Raw genomic sequence first — 16,820 nt, 5'->3', positions numbered from 1 at the left:
CAATAGTTGAGAGACTAACTTAAATGCCCTCCCTCCCCCTGATAATGAGATTGATGACTACCTTATATGCCATCCTAGAGCCTTCATCCAGTGGCTGATAGAAGCAGAAGCAGACACCCATAGCTAAACACTGAACTCCTGGAACCCAATTACAGAGAGGGAAGAGTGATGAGCAAAGGAGTCAAGACCTGGCTGGTTACTCCCACAGAGGTAGCTGACCAGAACAAGAGGGAGGTCATGGACCCCAGACTGGTGACTGAGAGGCCAGCATGGGACTGATCCAGATCCCCTGAACGTGGGTTTCAGTAAGGAGACCCCAGAAATCTATGGGGTCTTGGATAGTAAATCAATATTTAGCCGTGGCATACAAATGGACTTTGGGAGCCCATTCACTTGGAGGGATGCTCTCACAGCCTGAACACATGGGGGAGGGCCTAGGCCCTGCTTGTGATGATATGACAGACTTTGAACATTTCCCATGGAGGGTCTCACCTTCCCTGGGGAGTGGAGGGCAGATGGGGTGGGGGGTTGGGATTGGTGGGGGTGAGGGAGGAGGGAAGGGTGAGGGAGCTGGATTGACATATCAAGCAAGCTTTTTTCTAATTAAAAAAAGATTAGAAAATAAAATAAACAATATACTGTTAATAACTTTTAGAATCAAATTAGTTCCTCTTTGCATTGTTGCATAATGTACAAAGTACAATATTCATGAATTGTATTTAGAGTATGTGTTCATCATGTCATAGTGATAGCACATAATTGAAGGATGGGATGTGTAAGACAAGTGAATGAGAAATGGAGAGACAGTGGTGAGGATGGGGAAGAAGCAGCAAGAAACCCAGGCCATGCAGGACCTAAGGGAAAATTGCATACTGACTTGTTTTAAAACAGTTTAGAGGAAAGGTTCTTCAACAATGGTCTGTTAAAAGCAGGATTGTGTTCAGAGATGTGTTTGTGATGCCAGGGCAACATGAGAGAGAACAGGCCAAGAGAAAGGTATAAATCCCACCAAGAAGCCTTCCTGAGAAAAGACATCAGAGGTGAGCCCTGTGTCTGTGAAACCTTAGTATCAGAAGAGACCGGATTCTCAGTTAAGAGTTGTATCCAACAGCTGGGAAGAAAGCAGACAAAGAGTCAGTTACTAGAAATGAAGTCAATATGGAGAATATGCTGATTGAAATAAAACAGAAATTGTTATAAAGCAAAATTGATATAAAAACAAACTCCATTTTTATTTGAAAGAATTCTTATAAAAATGATACACTTAAAGTGGTATCTTTCTGTTGGATGCAGTTTTCATTTAGAGGGTTAAGAACTCATTTAGAGTATTTTTATTTTCAATTTATTCCCTTTCTATCCAGAAATTACCTCATTCATTGTAGTTTTAATGCCATTCAAATGATCTTCAGCAATAAAGTTTATTTTCTTGCCTTATTTTGTTACATGGTAATTTGCCCAAGGAGGGGGACTTAAGCCACAAGTATAGAAGGCTGTTGATTGCAGGGCAATTATGGCAGCTGGGTAACCATGTACTAATGCTACACAAGGCAGCCGTTAATTGCCCAACAGAGGAAAAGTTATTTGGAGTATAAATAGAAGTTTAAAATATGAAATCTGTTTGAGACCAAAAAGGCTTTGTCTTCACTATTCATCCTTCCCATTAGTTTCTGATGTGAGATATTCAGGACTCTTTCTAAGAAAGAAAAAATCATGACCCTGTCAAGTTGGTGATGCTGGATGAACATGCTCACTTCTCTAACCAAGAATCAACACCTCCAAGCCCACCAGCTCTTTCCACTTTTAATACTGTCCTTTATATTTGTCACTTCTAGATGTGGTGACTATTTTTAAGCATGAACATCCTACGTAATAATAAGTTTTAAATGGCATCTTTAACTCATTTTGGGATAAACACTTCTTACAAAAAATAACTTTTTCTATAGTGTAAAGATCATGAACTACTAAGAGGTGTAAATGATATATTACCCATAATTTTACCACTTAGAGAAACTTACGGTTAGGGTATATGTATATGGTTTTCCAGACTTTAGAATTGCATACTTTTTTCAATATGAAAAATTGGTTCATAATTTTCAATATGAAAATTTTAAATGTTACCCACATATAATTTAGAGTGTTTAGTTTTACCAGGCTCAGTTTATCTTTCTTCTCCATATGGATATCAAAGAGATCACAGCTTTTTTGTTGTTTCTTTTGTTTTGTCTTTGGCAGGGTCTGCCTATGCAGCCCATATCTTGGAACTCATGAACTCCCTACCTCAGTCTTCTTTTAAATGCTAGGATTAATGTACTGCCCCACTACAACTCATGAACTTCACTAAAAAAAGAAAAAGAAGAAAGTGTGTGTGTGTGTGTGTGTGTGTGTGTGTGTGTGTGTATGTGTGTGTGTGTATACATGAGTGAAGGCACCTGTGGAGTCAGAAGAGGTTACTGGATACCACAGAGCTGAAGTTATGGATGGTTGTGGGCCACCTGATGTGGGTGCTAGGATCCTCTGCAAGAAAAACACATGCTCTTAACTACTGACCCAGCTTCACCATTTTTAACAGAGACTAAGTGTTATGATATAATAATAATGTATATCATAATTCAAGCAATCCCATACTTCAGGATACAAAGTTATGTTTTACCTTTAAGAGTGGCAGATTAACAAATAAGATACAGAACAGTAGAATTCTTAAAGCAAAATAGATTTCTTCTCTTATTAAATAGATTCAGACTAAGAGGTTGCCTAATTATTGATTCATGAGACAAATAAATTTAAAAATTAACTAGCTCAGAGAGTCTATGGCACAAGGCTATAGCATCTGTCAACCACCTAAGAAACCTTGTTTGTCAACTCCCAACACTGTAAAAAGAATGTAGGTGATTCTACTTTGTCATTATTCTAATATTATTGAATAATTTCAATGAATGTATCATAAATTATGATAATTACTTTAAAATATTTCCTTTTACAATACAGGCAGTAATTTCTAGTGGTAAAGAATTGATGAAGAGTTCTTAATATTATATCATCCTGACTTAAACTTTAAAAACTTACTTGATGAAGCTAAAGAAACAATTACAGAGTTTCTTAGAATTTATTTAGCTTCTATGGAATTTAATTGTGTGTGTGTGTGTGTGTGTGTGTGTGTGTGTGTGTGTGTGTGTGTGTGTGTGTGTGTGTGGCTTTTTTCTAGACAGGGTTCTATTTTGTAGCCCTGGATGTCCTGGAACTCATTCTGTAAACCAGGCTGGCCTTGAACTCACAGAGTTCCACTTGCCTCTGCCTCCCCAGTGCTGGAATTAAAGGTGTGTGGCAACACCAACTGGTTGATTCTCCAGTCACACTGAGGAGGTAGCAGTCTGAGGCTTGGTGAGAACTTGTGGAGGCAGGATCAGCCCTTTCAGCCTGAGGCAGAGGTAAGAGCTAGTGGCTTGGCTGCTTTGCTTTTCTGATCTTCAGCTTGAAGCTTGAACCCCAATATCTGTCTCTGGATTTTTGTTTTTCGTGCCACACCTGGGGGGATATGAGAGTTCATTGGAGGTTTTTAAATTTATTCTTAATTTTTACATGTTTGGGATATGAAATATTAGTATAGAAGCATATAACCTAGAAATAGGTAGCCATTGGATTATGCAGTCAACATAAGTAAGGCCAGGCAAGATGGCCTATGCCTGTAACTTCTGCACGTTGTGGATAAAGGTAGGAGGAGTGTTAGTTTAAGGCCAATGTGGGCTGAAGTGAGGCCTTGTCTCAAAACAAGGAAGAGAAACCACTGTTGTGAGGAGTGGAGGCTGAAGTTACTATTCTGTCAGTCAAGCAGTTCTACTTCTCTGAGACTGGCAACTTTGTACTAAAGATGTGAAACTTTACATAAAGAATCATTGTTTCTAAAAAGCAAACCTAGGAAAGCTCCAGAGTTTACAGGGTTTTCACAAGGGCTAGCTCCTGGTACTTTGGATGATCTGATAGTTAAATTTCTGAGAACCATCAAAAGCACTGGTTGGTTTTATTACTATAAACCAACGGAATGTGTGAAGTTAATGAAAAGGTGAACAAGTGCTTTAAGGACTTACAGGTTTCATAAACCAAAGGAGACACAAACCAGTACAGATAGAGGAGTTAAATCTTTCATGAAAAAAGGCTGGAAACTACTCAATATGGGTTACAAGAAAAGGGCAGAACACATCTGTATCTTAGATGGCCAGGACCTACCACCTTTGTTTTTTATTTTCAAAGGAGAAGCATGGGGTCTTCCACGATAAGTCAGAAAAAAAACTCAATCTTTTGACTACCAAGGAAAGAAATTAAGGGTCCAGAATTAGCCAATCTGGGATGACAGGTGGTTTTAAGAATTGATTACATAAAGTTCTACTGTATGGAGGACAGCAATAAGGCATTCCACTAAAATTACAGTATGTGGATATGAGTTTAAACTGGGTACTCATAAAATTACTTTTGGAATAGCACAAAATTTTCTGACATTGAAAACTGAGAACATTTAACAGCCTTCATCAAAAGGAAGTTTTGCCAACCAAGTATTTCCTATTGTTACAGAATTTTGTCCTCCAGGGCATGATATGGCTACTGGCATCTATCTCAAAACCACAGCAACTGTGATGACCAGCACTCAGAAAACCTTCACAAGACTGGGTCAGTGCCTCAAAGAAGGACAGTGTAGTTAGGGAAACCTGTGGTGGTTTCAATGGGATATTGTCACCCATAAGTCTTGGGCACTTACATATTTGGCCCTCAGTTGTTAGCACTGTTTGGAGCTTAAGAGGTGTGGCCTTGCTGGAGGAAGTGTGTCACTGGGAGACAAGTTCTGAGGTTTCAAAAGCTACATACCACTCCCAGTTAGTACTCCCATTTATAGTTCAAGATGTGACCTGTCAGCTCCTGCTCTAGCCTCCATGTCTCCCGCCTAGTACAATGCTATTCCTTGTTACTATAGACCCTAACACTCTTCAACCATAAGCTCTAAATGAAACCCCTTTCTATAAGTTGCCTTGGACATGGTGTTTTATCACAGAAATAGAAAAGCCTTACCTGAGCTTCTAGCTTTCCCCTTGCTCTTACTTACTAACCCAGTTGCATTGGCTGCCAGGAATAAGCAGTATATATGTAGTGGAAAACTACCTGAAGAGTAGATTCCATTTCTGCAGTTTCTGGGAGAAGCTTACCCATGCCCCATGCTAGAGAGCAACATTTTAGTGATACAGCTGCTTAGGCATCATTTATAAGCCTCTAAGAAATAAGGCCAAGAAACTCACTAGCTCATCAATTTGGACTTGGATAAACTCATTCTTTTGGTTTGCTGCTAGTGCCCTATCTGAGGTACACATATATTTATTTATGTCTCTCCAGGAAAAGGCATACCACAGCTATTAAATGGGATCATTTAAATTTATCAATAGCATCTGCTAAGATATCAAAAAATCGGGGCTGGAGTGATGGCTCAGAAGTTAAGAGCACTGACTGTTCTTCCAGGGGTCCTGAGTTAAATCCCCAGCAACCACATGGTGGTTCAGGACCATCTACAATTCAATCAGTGCCCTCTTCTGGCATGTAGGCAGAACACTGTATATGTAATGAATCAATAAAATAAATCTTTAAAAAATGTATCAAAAAATCTGACTTCAATTCTTCATGCAAATAATTAAGTTAACTTTAAGTATATACTGTCAATTTATTAGATTATTGTTGTGAGATATTTGTACACAGTGTGAAAAATATATTGCTGTGATTTGTGCACTACAAAGCTGGATGATCAATAGCTAAGAAGAGATTAGGTAGGCTTCATGGGACAGAGAGTACTCTGGGAAGAAGGGTGGAGTCACCAGCCAGATGGAGAGAAAACAGGAGTTGCAAGATGAAAGAGAGGTAATATCTTGACAGAATGTAGATTAATATACATGGTTTAATTTAAGTTATAAGAGCTAGTTGAGATGAGCCTAAGCTAAAGGCCATGCTTTCATAATTAATAAGTTTCCATGTCATTCGGGAGCTGGCTGGTTGAATAGAAAAAGACTTGTTATAGATTATTATTTAATTTAAACCTAAAGAAATCAATTTTTCATTTCAGATGTTGATAAAGACTGGACTAAGAGAATTAATAATCCCCATGGTGACTGGCAGCAGGTAAAATTTAGATTAAAAGTGTAAATATAACAGAGGTAATCAACTAATCTAATGTCCATAATATACACTGGTTCAGCAAGTTTATTTGTTTGAGGTTAAAACATGTTCATTTGTGTAACTAAGTACCATGAAAGCAGGTATATTTGTAAATAATAAACAAAACTTAAGTGTTTCAGAAGTATGTTACAGGTTGAGTTTTAAAATACAAGTACAACAACTGGGCATAGTTATACACAACTCTAATTCCAGCACTCAAGAGGCTGAAAAGGAGGAATGTTCTATAGATGTCTGTTAAACCCAGTTGGGTCATAACTTCTATTAGTTCTTTTGTTTCTTTGTTAAGTTTCTGTCTGGAGGTCCTGTCTAGCGGTGAGAGCGGAGTGTTGAAGTCTCCTACTACTAGTGTGTAAGATTTTATGTGCAATTTGAGCTTTAGTAATATTTCTTTCACGAATGTAGGTGCCTTTGTATTTGGGGCATAGATGTTCAAGATTGAGACTTCATCTTGATGGACTTTTCCTTTGATGAATATAAAATGTTCAGAGAGTAGGTCATGGGGGAACAGGAAGGTTGAGTGAGGGGTAGAATAGGGGGGAAAGAGAGTCATAGGTTAGAAGACAGATCTAGCACCAGTGAGACCTCTAATGATCTAAAGGGATGACACCAACTGGCAAGCTAAGCAATAGTGGAGAGACCACCTTAAGTGTCCATTCCTGATAATGAACTTGATGTCTATAACCATCCTAGAACCTTCATCCAGTGGCTGATGGAAGCAGAGGCAAACACTCATAGTTAAACACTGAACTGAACCCATGGAACCCAGTGACAGAGAGAGAGAAGCGATGAGCAAATTAGCAAAGAATGGGCAGGGATGGTTCAACATACGAAAATCCATCAACGTAATCCACCATATAAACAAGCTGAAAAACAAAAATCACATGATCATCTCACTAGATGCTGAAAAAGCCTTTGACAAAATCCAACACCCCTTCATGATAAAGGTCTTGGAGAGATCTGGGATAACAGGGACATACTTAAACATAATAAAAGCTATATACAGTAAACCAACAGCCAACATCAAACTAAATGGACAGAAACTCAACGCAATTCCTCTAAAATTAGGAACAAAACAAGGCTGTCCACTCTCTCCATACCTTTTCAACATGGTACTTGAAGTTCTAGCTATTGCCATACGACAACAAAGGGGGATCAAGGGGATACAAATTGGGAAGGAAGAGGTCAAACTTTCACTGTTTGCAGACGATATGATAGTTTACATCAATGACCCAAAGAACTCTACCAGGGAACTCTTACAGCTGATTAACACCTTCAGCAAAGTGGCAGGCTACAAGATCAACTCAAGAAAATCAGTAGCCCTACTATATACAGATGATAAAAGGGCTGAAAGAGAAATCAGAGAAACATCACCCTTTACAATTGCCACAAACAACATAAAATACCTTGGGGTAACGCTAACCAAACAAGTGAAAGACCTGTATCGTAAGAACTTTGAATCTTTAAAGAAAGAAATTAAAGAAGCCCTCAGAAAATGGAAAGATCTCCCATGCTCTTGGATAGGTAAGATCAATGTAGTAAAAATGGCAATCCTGCCAAAAGCAATCTACAGATTCAATGCAATCCCCATTAAAATCCCAGCACAGTTCTTCACAGACCTTGAAAGAACAATAATCAATTTTTGTATGGAAAAACAAAAGACCCAGGATAGCCAAAACAACCCTGTTCAACAAGGCAACGTCCGGAGGCATCACCATCCCTGACCTCAAGCTCTATTATAGAGCTATAGTCCTGAAAACAGCTTGGTATTGGCACAAAAATAGACAGGTAGACCAATGGAATCGAATTGAAAACCCGGGTATTAACCCACACACGTATGAACATCTGATCTTTGACAAAGAAGCTAAAAATATACAATGGAATAAAGAAAGCATCTTCAACAAATGGTGCTGGCATAATTGGAGACTGGCATGTAGAAGAATGCAGATCGATCCATGTCTATCGCCATGCACAAAACTTAAGTCCAAATGGATCAAAGACCTCAACATAAATCCAGCCACACTGAACCTCTTAGAAGAGAAAGTGGGTGGTACCCTTGAACGAATTGGTACAGGAGACAGCTTCCTGAACATAACACCAGTAGCACAGGCAGTAAGATCAACAATTAATAAATGGGACCTACTGAAACTGAGAAGCTTCTGTAAGGCAAAGGACACAGTCAGCAAGACAAAAAGGCAGCCCACAGAATGGGAAAAAATATTCACTAATCCCACATCTGACAGAGGGTTGATCTCCAAAATTTACAAAGAACTCAAGAAGCAAGTCTCCAAAACACCAAAGGACCCTATTAAAAAGTGGTCTGCAGAACTAAATAGAGAGTTTTCAATAGAGGAGTCTAAAATGGCTGAGAGGCACTTGAGAAAGTGCTCAACATCCTTAGCCATCCGGGAAATGCAAATCAAAACAACTCTCAGATACCATCTCACCCCTGTCAGAATGGCTAAAATCAAAAACACCAATGACAATTTATGCTGGAGAGGATGTGGTGAAAGGGGGACACTCCTCCATTGCTGGTGGGAGTGCCAACTGGTTCAGCCACTTTGGAAATCAGTGTGGAGATTCCTCAGAAAAATGGGAATAAACCTACCACAAGACCCAGCAACTCCACTCTTAGGCATATATCCAAAAGATGCCCATTCATACAACAAAGATGTCTGTTCCACTATGTTCATAGCAGCTTTATTTGTAATTGCCAGAACGTGGAAGCAACCTAGATGTCCCTCACCTGAAGAGTGGATAGAGAAAATGTGGTACATCTACACAATGGAGTACTATTCAGCAGAAAAAAAATAATGGAATCATGAGATTCGCAGGCAAATGGATGACACTAGAAGAAACCATCCTGAGTGAGGTAACCCAGTCACAAAAAGAGAAACATGGCATGTACTCTCTCATATATGGATTTTAGACATAGATCTGGGGAGTGCCAGCCTACAATCCTATGGCCAGAGAGTCTGGGAAACAGAAACTTTATTTAGTGGCTGATCGAAGAAGAGGCAGACTCCCTTGGTTAAGTACTGAGCTGAACTCAAGAAAGCCAGTAACAGAGAGGGAGGACTGATGATCAAAGGGATTAAGACTGGGCTGGTTTAACCCCCAGAAACAGCTGACCAGACAAAGGTTAACTCTTGAATCCCAGGCATCAGCCTGGGAAGCCAGCATGGGACTGATCAAGACCCCCTGAATCTGGGTGTCAGTGAAGAGGCCTAGGGAATCTATTGAGCCTTGGGCAGCAGATCAGTACCCATCCCAAGTATACACACGGACTCTGGACTCCAATAGAACAATGTGAGGTGCACTCTCACCCTGAACTCTTGGGAAAGGGTCTAGGCCCTGCCCTATATGAAATGACACACTATGGACACCCCCATGGAGGGCCTCACCCTCCCTGGAGAAATGAGGGGATAACAGGGGGTGGGGGGGTGGGGGAGGGCACGGGAGGAAGGGAGGGAATGGGAGAGGGACCTGGAACTGACTTGTGAAGCAACCTTGATTCTTATCTAAATTTAAACGGGAAAATAAAATTAAAAAAAAAAAAAACAGCTGAAACAGCTGATCTGAACAACGGAAGCTCTTGGACCCCAGATGGACAGCTGGGAGGACAGCATGGGACCGATCCAGACCCCCCTGAGTGTGAGAGCAGTGAGGAGGCGTGGGCAACCTATAGGGCCCTGGGCAGTAGATCAGTGTTTATCTGTGGCATACAAATGGACTTTGTGTGTCCATAACACAAAGGGGGATGCTCTCTCAGCCTGGACTCTTAGGGGAGTGCCTGAACCTTGCCCTGAGTGAAATGACAGACTCTAGATATCCCCTATGTGGAAGGATAGGGTGGGAGGCTGGGGGGAGTGGTGGGAGGGTGCAAGAGGAGGGGAGAGAGAGGGAACTGGGATTGACATGTAAAGCAAGCTATTTAAAATTAAATAAAAAAAAAATAACAAGCCAACAAAGAAAAGAGGCTGAAAAGGGAGGATCATGGGTTGAAGGTCAGCCAGGGATACACAGCAAGGAACTCAAGGAACTGAAAGAAGGAGAAAAATAAAAGGTAGCCATTTTCCCCACACTTGCTATAACTGACAATTTTCAAAGTGCTTAACAAATGTGAAGATATTAGAGTTCAAACACCAAGAACATTTGAGAAATACTTTCAGGAATAATTCTTTTTTTGCTGTTTCAACACTGACAGGAAGTAAAGGAATTCTGGGCTATAATACCATTGGATCCGAGGGTAGGCTTGGTGGTTGCCCAGTTTGGTTTCCTGAGTGCTGTGTAGAATCCTCAGTCTGCTCTGAAAGAAGCCTGATAGCAGCAGGCTGCTGAGACAACTCCACCTTCGTATGTGAGCCATCCAATCTGCTGCTTCGCTCTAAGGCAATCAGGTCACGGATTTTCTGCAGCTGCTCCACTGATGCTTTTTTAGGAAAAATGAGATGGGTTTCTCCCTGGAATTTACAGAATCCAGAAAAATCTTAACTTTTGCTTTAAACAGACAGTCATTCTTATACACAGTGAAGTCAATACTATTGAATGTATTTTATCTTTTTTAAAAAACAAATTTCTTATTTTTTATGTGTGGATATTTTGGCTGCATATACCTGTTTTGTGCACAGTGTGTGTGCCTGGTGCACAGGAGACCCAAAGGAGGGTGTTTGGCTCTACTGGAACTGGAGTTACAAATGTTTTGTTTTGAGCTGCCATGTGGATGTCAGTTCCTCTTGAAGAATAGACAGTGCTCTTAACCTGAATGTATCATATCTCAACAAATATACTAGTTTTAGACAAAATTAAGAAAATGTGTTCCTTGCTAGTATATAAAGCTTAGCATATTTAATGTAGTTCAAGGAACCTTTATTTATTTTACCTTATTTTTTTGTGACAGGTCTCCTGTATCCCAGGCCAGCCTTGAATTTACTTTCTAGCTGAGGATGTCCTTGAACTTCCTGATCCTCCTCCTTCAACTTCCTAAGTGCTGGCATTACAGACATGTACCACCAAGCCCAATCAATGTTGCGCTGGGGCTTGAACCTATAGCTTCATGCATGAGCGGCAAGCAGTAATCTACCCACTGAACTACATCCCTAGCTTTAGGACAGCGTTAGAAAAATGTAACACTTTAGATCATAAGAGTGGCAAAATGAATATCCCTATATTTTCTGAAATAAAATAAAATACTGTAAGCTTCTATTAAATTCCATACAAAGTAGTGACAGTAGAAAAGGCATACAAAAGATCTGAGCCAGGAGGCTACTCAGGACACTGAGAAGCAGAATCCCAAGATCAATGAAGGCCTGGGCAAGTTAGTGAGATGTTCTCACATTAAAAAAAAATCTGGAGTTACAGGTCAGTGGGATACATTGGTTGCCTAGCATTTATCAGTTCCCAGTATAGATGTTTGGTTTTGGTTTTGTTTTAAACTCAACAAAAATATCAAGAAGGTATCACATAACTGAGAAGTTGTGTAACACATAGTAAGAGAAATATGGTTGACAACAATTAACTGGCTATCTCAAAATAGTTAATAGCATTTTCAATGTTCCCAAAGAAATAATGTCTGAGGTGACAGATATGTCAGTTACCTTGACCTTGTTTAGTAAATTATATAGTAATAATAATACCTATGTACAATTTAACTAAAACATTTTTTATAAAAGTTATATGAAAATTTCTAAATCCAAGCCCTTAGAAAATAGTTACATCGGAAGTATGTCTGGGTCCACCATTTTTCCAGAAGTTAAAAGTATACATTGACAGTTAATTTGAAAATATGGATGTAATTTTTTTGTAGTGCCAGTAGTCTTGCACACAATAGGCAAGTCCTCTACCTTCAAGTGACATCTTTAGTCCCAAACTATACAATATTTGTTTATTCTTTCTTTCCTTTCTTTTTTAAATTCAGGGTTTCACTGTGTAACTTTGGTTGCTCTAGAACTCACTGGGTGGGCCTCAAATTTACAAAAATTTGCCTGCCTCTGCCTCTGCCTCCTGACTGCATGAATGTACCACTACACATGGTCTCCTGGAAGTGGAGTTATAGGCCTCTGTGAGCCCCTGTATGTAAGTGATGAGAATCAAGAGAATCAAACTCAGATCCTCTGCAAAAGCAGCAAGTGCTCTTAATAGCTGGGTCATCTTTCCAGCAATCCCCCAACTGCCCCACACACAAAAAAATTCTATAGATTATTAACAGGAATAGAAAAGTCTTCTAAACAAAACAGAAAGTGCTTATCCATAGCACAAACTGCTTTAATATAAATATTACACAAAACTCCTAATTTAAAATAGTAAGTTGTAAACAAAGAAAACAGGTGAAATGAAAATATATCCAACCAAATTTCAAGGTATTGAGAAGTCACAGTAATTCTACCAACTGTAATGTGACTAAATGTTATTACCACACACAGCAGTCACCCCTGTTATACTGACTAGTTTTATGTCAACTTGACAAAAAGATAGTGTCATCTGAGAAAAGGGAACCCCAATTTAGAATATGCCTCCATAAGATCAGGCTGTGGGCAAGCCTGTAGAGCACTTTATAGTTTATTATGGGTGGGGACACCCCAAGGCTGGTGTTCTGGATTGTAAGTAGGCTGAGCAAGCCAGTAAGCTCCACTCCTCCATGGCCTTAGCTTCAGTTCCTGCCTTTAATTTCTTGCTCTGTTTGAATTCTAGCCCTGACAATCATGAATTATGATATGGAAGTGTAAGCAGAATAAAGCCTTTCCTCCTCAAGTCGTCTTTGGCCATGGTGTTTGGTCATCACAGCAACAGTAATCCTAAGGCACCTGCAGATCATTTAAAACAACTGTAAATAACTTTCTCTGGTAATAGCAGGCTGCTGGAATTAAGTAATAATAACAGAAAACCTCACTACACAGAATCATTTTTCAAATGTACACAATGCTTCATGTATTAACCATACTAGCTGTGAAAATTAATTTCTACCACTCACAGTGTTGATGTAGTCTAGGTACTATGCAAGCATTTCATGTACATTCTCTCCAGTAATTCTCAGAACATTCTGAAAGGCTATAATTTTACCATTTAGATACATTTTATGTGAAAATACAAAGGCTCAAAGAAGTTGAATAACCTAACTGGTGTTACCCAATAATTGCTTGATTGTAGATTCAAACTGCAAGGACCTCAATTGTTTTGTTGACTGACTCCATCTTTTTTTTTTTTTTTTTTTTTTGGTTTTTCAAATCAGGGTTTCTCTGTATTGTTTTGGAGGCTGTTAGTCCAGCCCAGCCTCGAACTCACAGAGATCTGCCTGCCTCTGCCTCCCGATTGCTGGGATTAAAGGCGTGCGCCACCACTGCCTGGCTGACTGACTCCATCTTAGTCTGAAACCAAAATCTACAAGCTTTTGCAAATAGTTGTGAGGATGAGCAAACAGAACATCTACAACAGTGAAGGTTCACTTTCATGAATCTGGCTTTTCCAATTTTAAAAAGGAAGTGAAGTCCACTGCATATTAGAGATGGGGGACAGGGATAGTTATGAGACAGGAATGGGACAGTCAATGGGTACAGTGCTACATCTGGAGTAGATTCTGGTGTCTTTTTCCTATAGCAGAGTGAATGTAGTTACAAATGTGTAGTTGTATCTCCAAACAGAGGATTTTGAATGTACTCAACATGATGGACATGTCAATGACCTTGATTTGCTCATTACCTCATGCATATACATAAATCAAGACATCACATAGGACCTCACAGGAATGTACAAAATAGCACACTTCAATAAAAACAAAGATTGGTCTGTAACCCCAGTACTAGGAAAGCCAAAAGGCAGCAAAATCACAAGTTTGAGGCCAGTCTGGACTCCACAGTGAGTTTCAGGAAATAATGTCTCAGAAAATAAAACAAAAAAATTAATGAAAGTTTTAAAAATGGAAAAATGTTTCACATCTACATGTACCATCTACATGTTCCCGCCAATGGAGCCTTCTGGGGACTTGGTATTAGTGAAGCTTCACTGAAAATGCAGGAGGCAGTCCCCCCGTAGGGGGAATGGATCTGAAATTGAACTCTGTGGCCAAAACTGAACTGGTATATATTTGAGTTAAGTATGGAGCACCTAGGTATCTGGATCTATATCTCAGTCCACACTTCAGAACCCCAGGAGGACAGAGGTATGGCTCTAACCAACCCTAGAAATGATAACGACCAATCAATATGTTCTTATTGAAAGTATTTAATTCATAGCACTATGTTTTCATAAAATGTCAAAATTACAAGCTAAATGTAATTTTAAGAAATCAAGAATTCTAAGAGTCAACAAACCTGGTTATCAAAACATTTTTTCCCAAGATAATTCTCACTGCAGGATGTTTAGCAAATTTGGCCATGACAACTAAATGCCAGTAATTTGTTTCAGAAAAATCAAACAACCCAAACTTTCTGCCAGATTTCCCATTCTTCATCCCTAGCAAAGTGAGAAAGAGGATACAGGTGAAGGACAGGTCTGACTCCTGGCTGAGAACTTCCCCCACTACACTAAACTGCAGGGTGGAAAAGAGATTTGGATCCCAGTCTTCCTCAACCTCACTCATCATTTTCAGGATTTTAACATATATCTGTAAATTTCAGGGAAAAAATTAGATGCTCCTTTCAATTTAAAAGTCTATCAAAACTCCTAATGCATGTTCAGCTATTTTAATCCTTCATACAACTTAGTCACATTGATGAAACAGTTACTTCATATCTGCAGAGTGAAGTCTAAAACCTGCCAGAAAGCAAATATAATTTCACTTTATCAAGAGCACTGTGACTCCATGTACATCAAATACTATCCCAAGTCTCAGAGTAGTTTGTTACCCGGCATGGAGGAGACCAGACCAACTATGAAGACTGCCTGGCATTGAGGCATTTTCTTGGATGTGGGATATTTAGGGCCAAAACTAATACAGTCCTTGGCAAAATGGGTCAGAAGTTATCCTATCTAGCAAACAAATATGTGTTAAGTGAAAGACAAATATGATTCCCTTGTACCTGTGACACTTCAACAATGAGAAACTGATACAGCACCTACATTTCAATTACAAAGATTTCCTGCAGGGGCTGGAGAGGTGGCTCAGAGGTTAAGAGCACTGACTGCTCTTCCAGAGGTCCTGAGTTCAATTCCCAGCAACCACATGGTGGCTCATAATGAGATCTGGAGCCGTCTTCTGGCGTGCAGACATACATGGAGGCAGGATGTTGTATTCATAATAAATAAAATAAATCTAAAAAAAGATTTCCTGTGATTAAGAAGACTTAAAATTATTTAAGTCTTCATTTCCTTGCACGAAACCAGCAGTAATCTCCCTATATAATTTGAAATTCTCTAATTCAGATGCTTATATATAAACTGTAATCAGACGATACCATGCTTTATAATCCTGGCCTGATTTATTTTGAGTTGTGGGCTTATCTTATTCAATAGACTAACATTTCTACTTAAACAGTATTTAATAGCAAATTAGTCAAACCTGTCCAAAAGTCATGCAGTCCTTTCTTCCTTAAAAACTACTACTTTCCAGGATTTTTTTCTATCTTATTTAGTGGTACTGCTATTATGGTGATATACTGCTTATGATTTATTAAAGCCACTGGAGATCAAAATAGCAAAGCAGCCATACTAGTTAGCTACAGAAGCTAGGCAGTGGTGGTGCACACCTTTAATCCCAGAACTCAGGATTAAGAGGTAAATGGATCTCTGTTAGTTCAAGGACAGACTATTACAAAAGTCATCCAGTCCTAAAGAAACAACTCACACAAAGGTGATCTCAGCACCTGGGATCACACGCCTTTAATCCCAGCACTGGGGAGGTGGAGACAGGGGAGATGGCTAGGTGGAGAAAGGAATATAAGGAAGAGGAGAAAGGATCTGTCTCTGAGTCTTTTATTTTCCAAGTTACATGCTATAGACTTAGTGTCTGAAACCTAAACGAGATGTCCCCAATTTCTTCCTGTCCCCTTGTACAAGACTTTTAATTCATCAAGACCTATTGGTTCCTCTGCACACATACACAAATAGAATCCCTGAATCCATCTCTCTGCATAATTCAACAAATATTTCCAGCCTAATATCTGTGCTATAATAGCAATCCTCTAGGAACTAAGAACACAAGGGACAGAACAGATAAAGACTCTTCCAACATTACATAACCACTGCCATGCCTGCTTAGACTAGTTTAACAAGCTAAATTGGTTTTCCTGCACCATCCCTTGCCTGCACTCCAGAATGTTCTCTTTACAGTAACTAAATATTTGAAAATATTCTTCCCTGATTAAAACTTTTCAATGGCCCCACTATTAGTTCCTTATCTTGTCTCTGTGAGAAAATATACAACACAAACAGTTTAAAGGAGAAAGGATTTATGTTGGTTCAGTCAGAGGGTTCAGTCCCTAGTCACTTGGCAACATGTTTCTGGACCTATGGCTAGACAGAATATCATGATGGTGGGACCATGTGGAGGAAGAGGCTTCTCTAGTCAGATAGGAAGTATACCAGAGCAGCAATAGGGAGTGGCTAGGCTAAGAGATAGCATCTAAAGACATGTTCCTAGATATCCACTTCCTCCACTATGTCCCTACCTCCACAGTTCCACCCAA

The 16,820-nt window shown here is 39.5% G+C and overlaps 1 protein-coding gene across 1 annotated transcript in view; it reads right to left on the bottom strand.

Moving 5' to 3' along the window:
• Nucleotides 1-16,820, bottom strand: part of Ngly1 (N-glycanase 1) — a 57,703-nt gene that overhangs the window by 34,538 nt on the left and 6,345 nt on the right. The window contains exon 3 of the mRNA XM_005080986.4: nt 10,437-10,664. Within this exon, the coding sequence (XP_005081043.1) occupies nt 10,437-10,664 (228 nt within the window). The remainder of the gene's footprint in view (nt 1-10,436; nt 10,665-16,820) is intronic.

This window comes from Mesocricetus auratus, unplaced genomic scaffold (assembly GCF_017639785.1).
Source record: "Mesocricetus auratus isolate SY011 unplaced genomic scaffold, BCM_Maur_2.0 Super-Scaffold_100006, whole genome shotgun sequence".
Classification (NCBI taxonomy): domain Eukaryota; kingdom Metazoa; phylum Chordata; class Mammalia; order Rodentia; family Cricetidae; genus Mesocricetus; species Mesocricetus auratus.
This window is presented reverse-complemented; position numbering and strand designations above follow the sequence as displayed.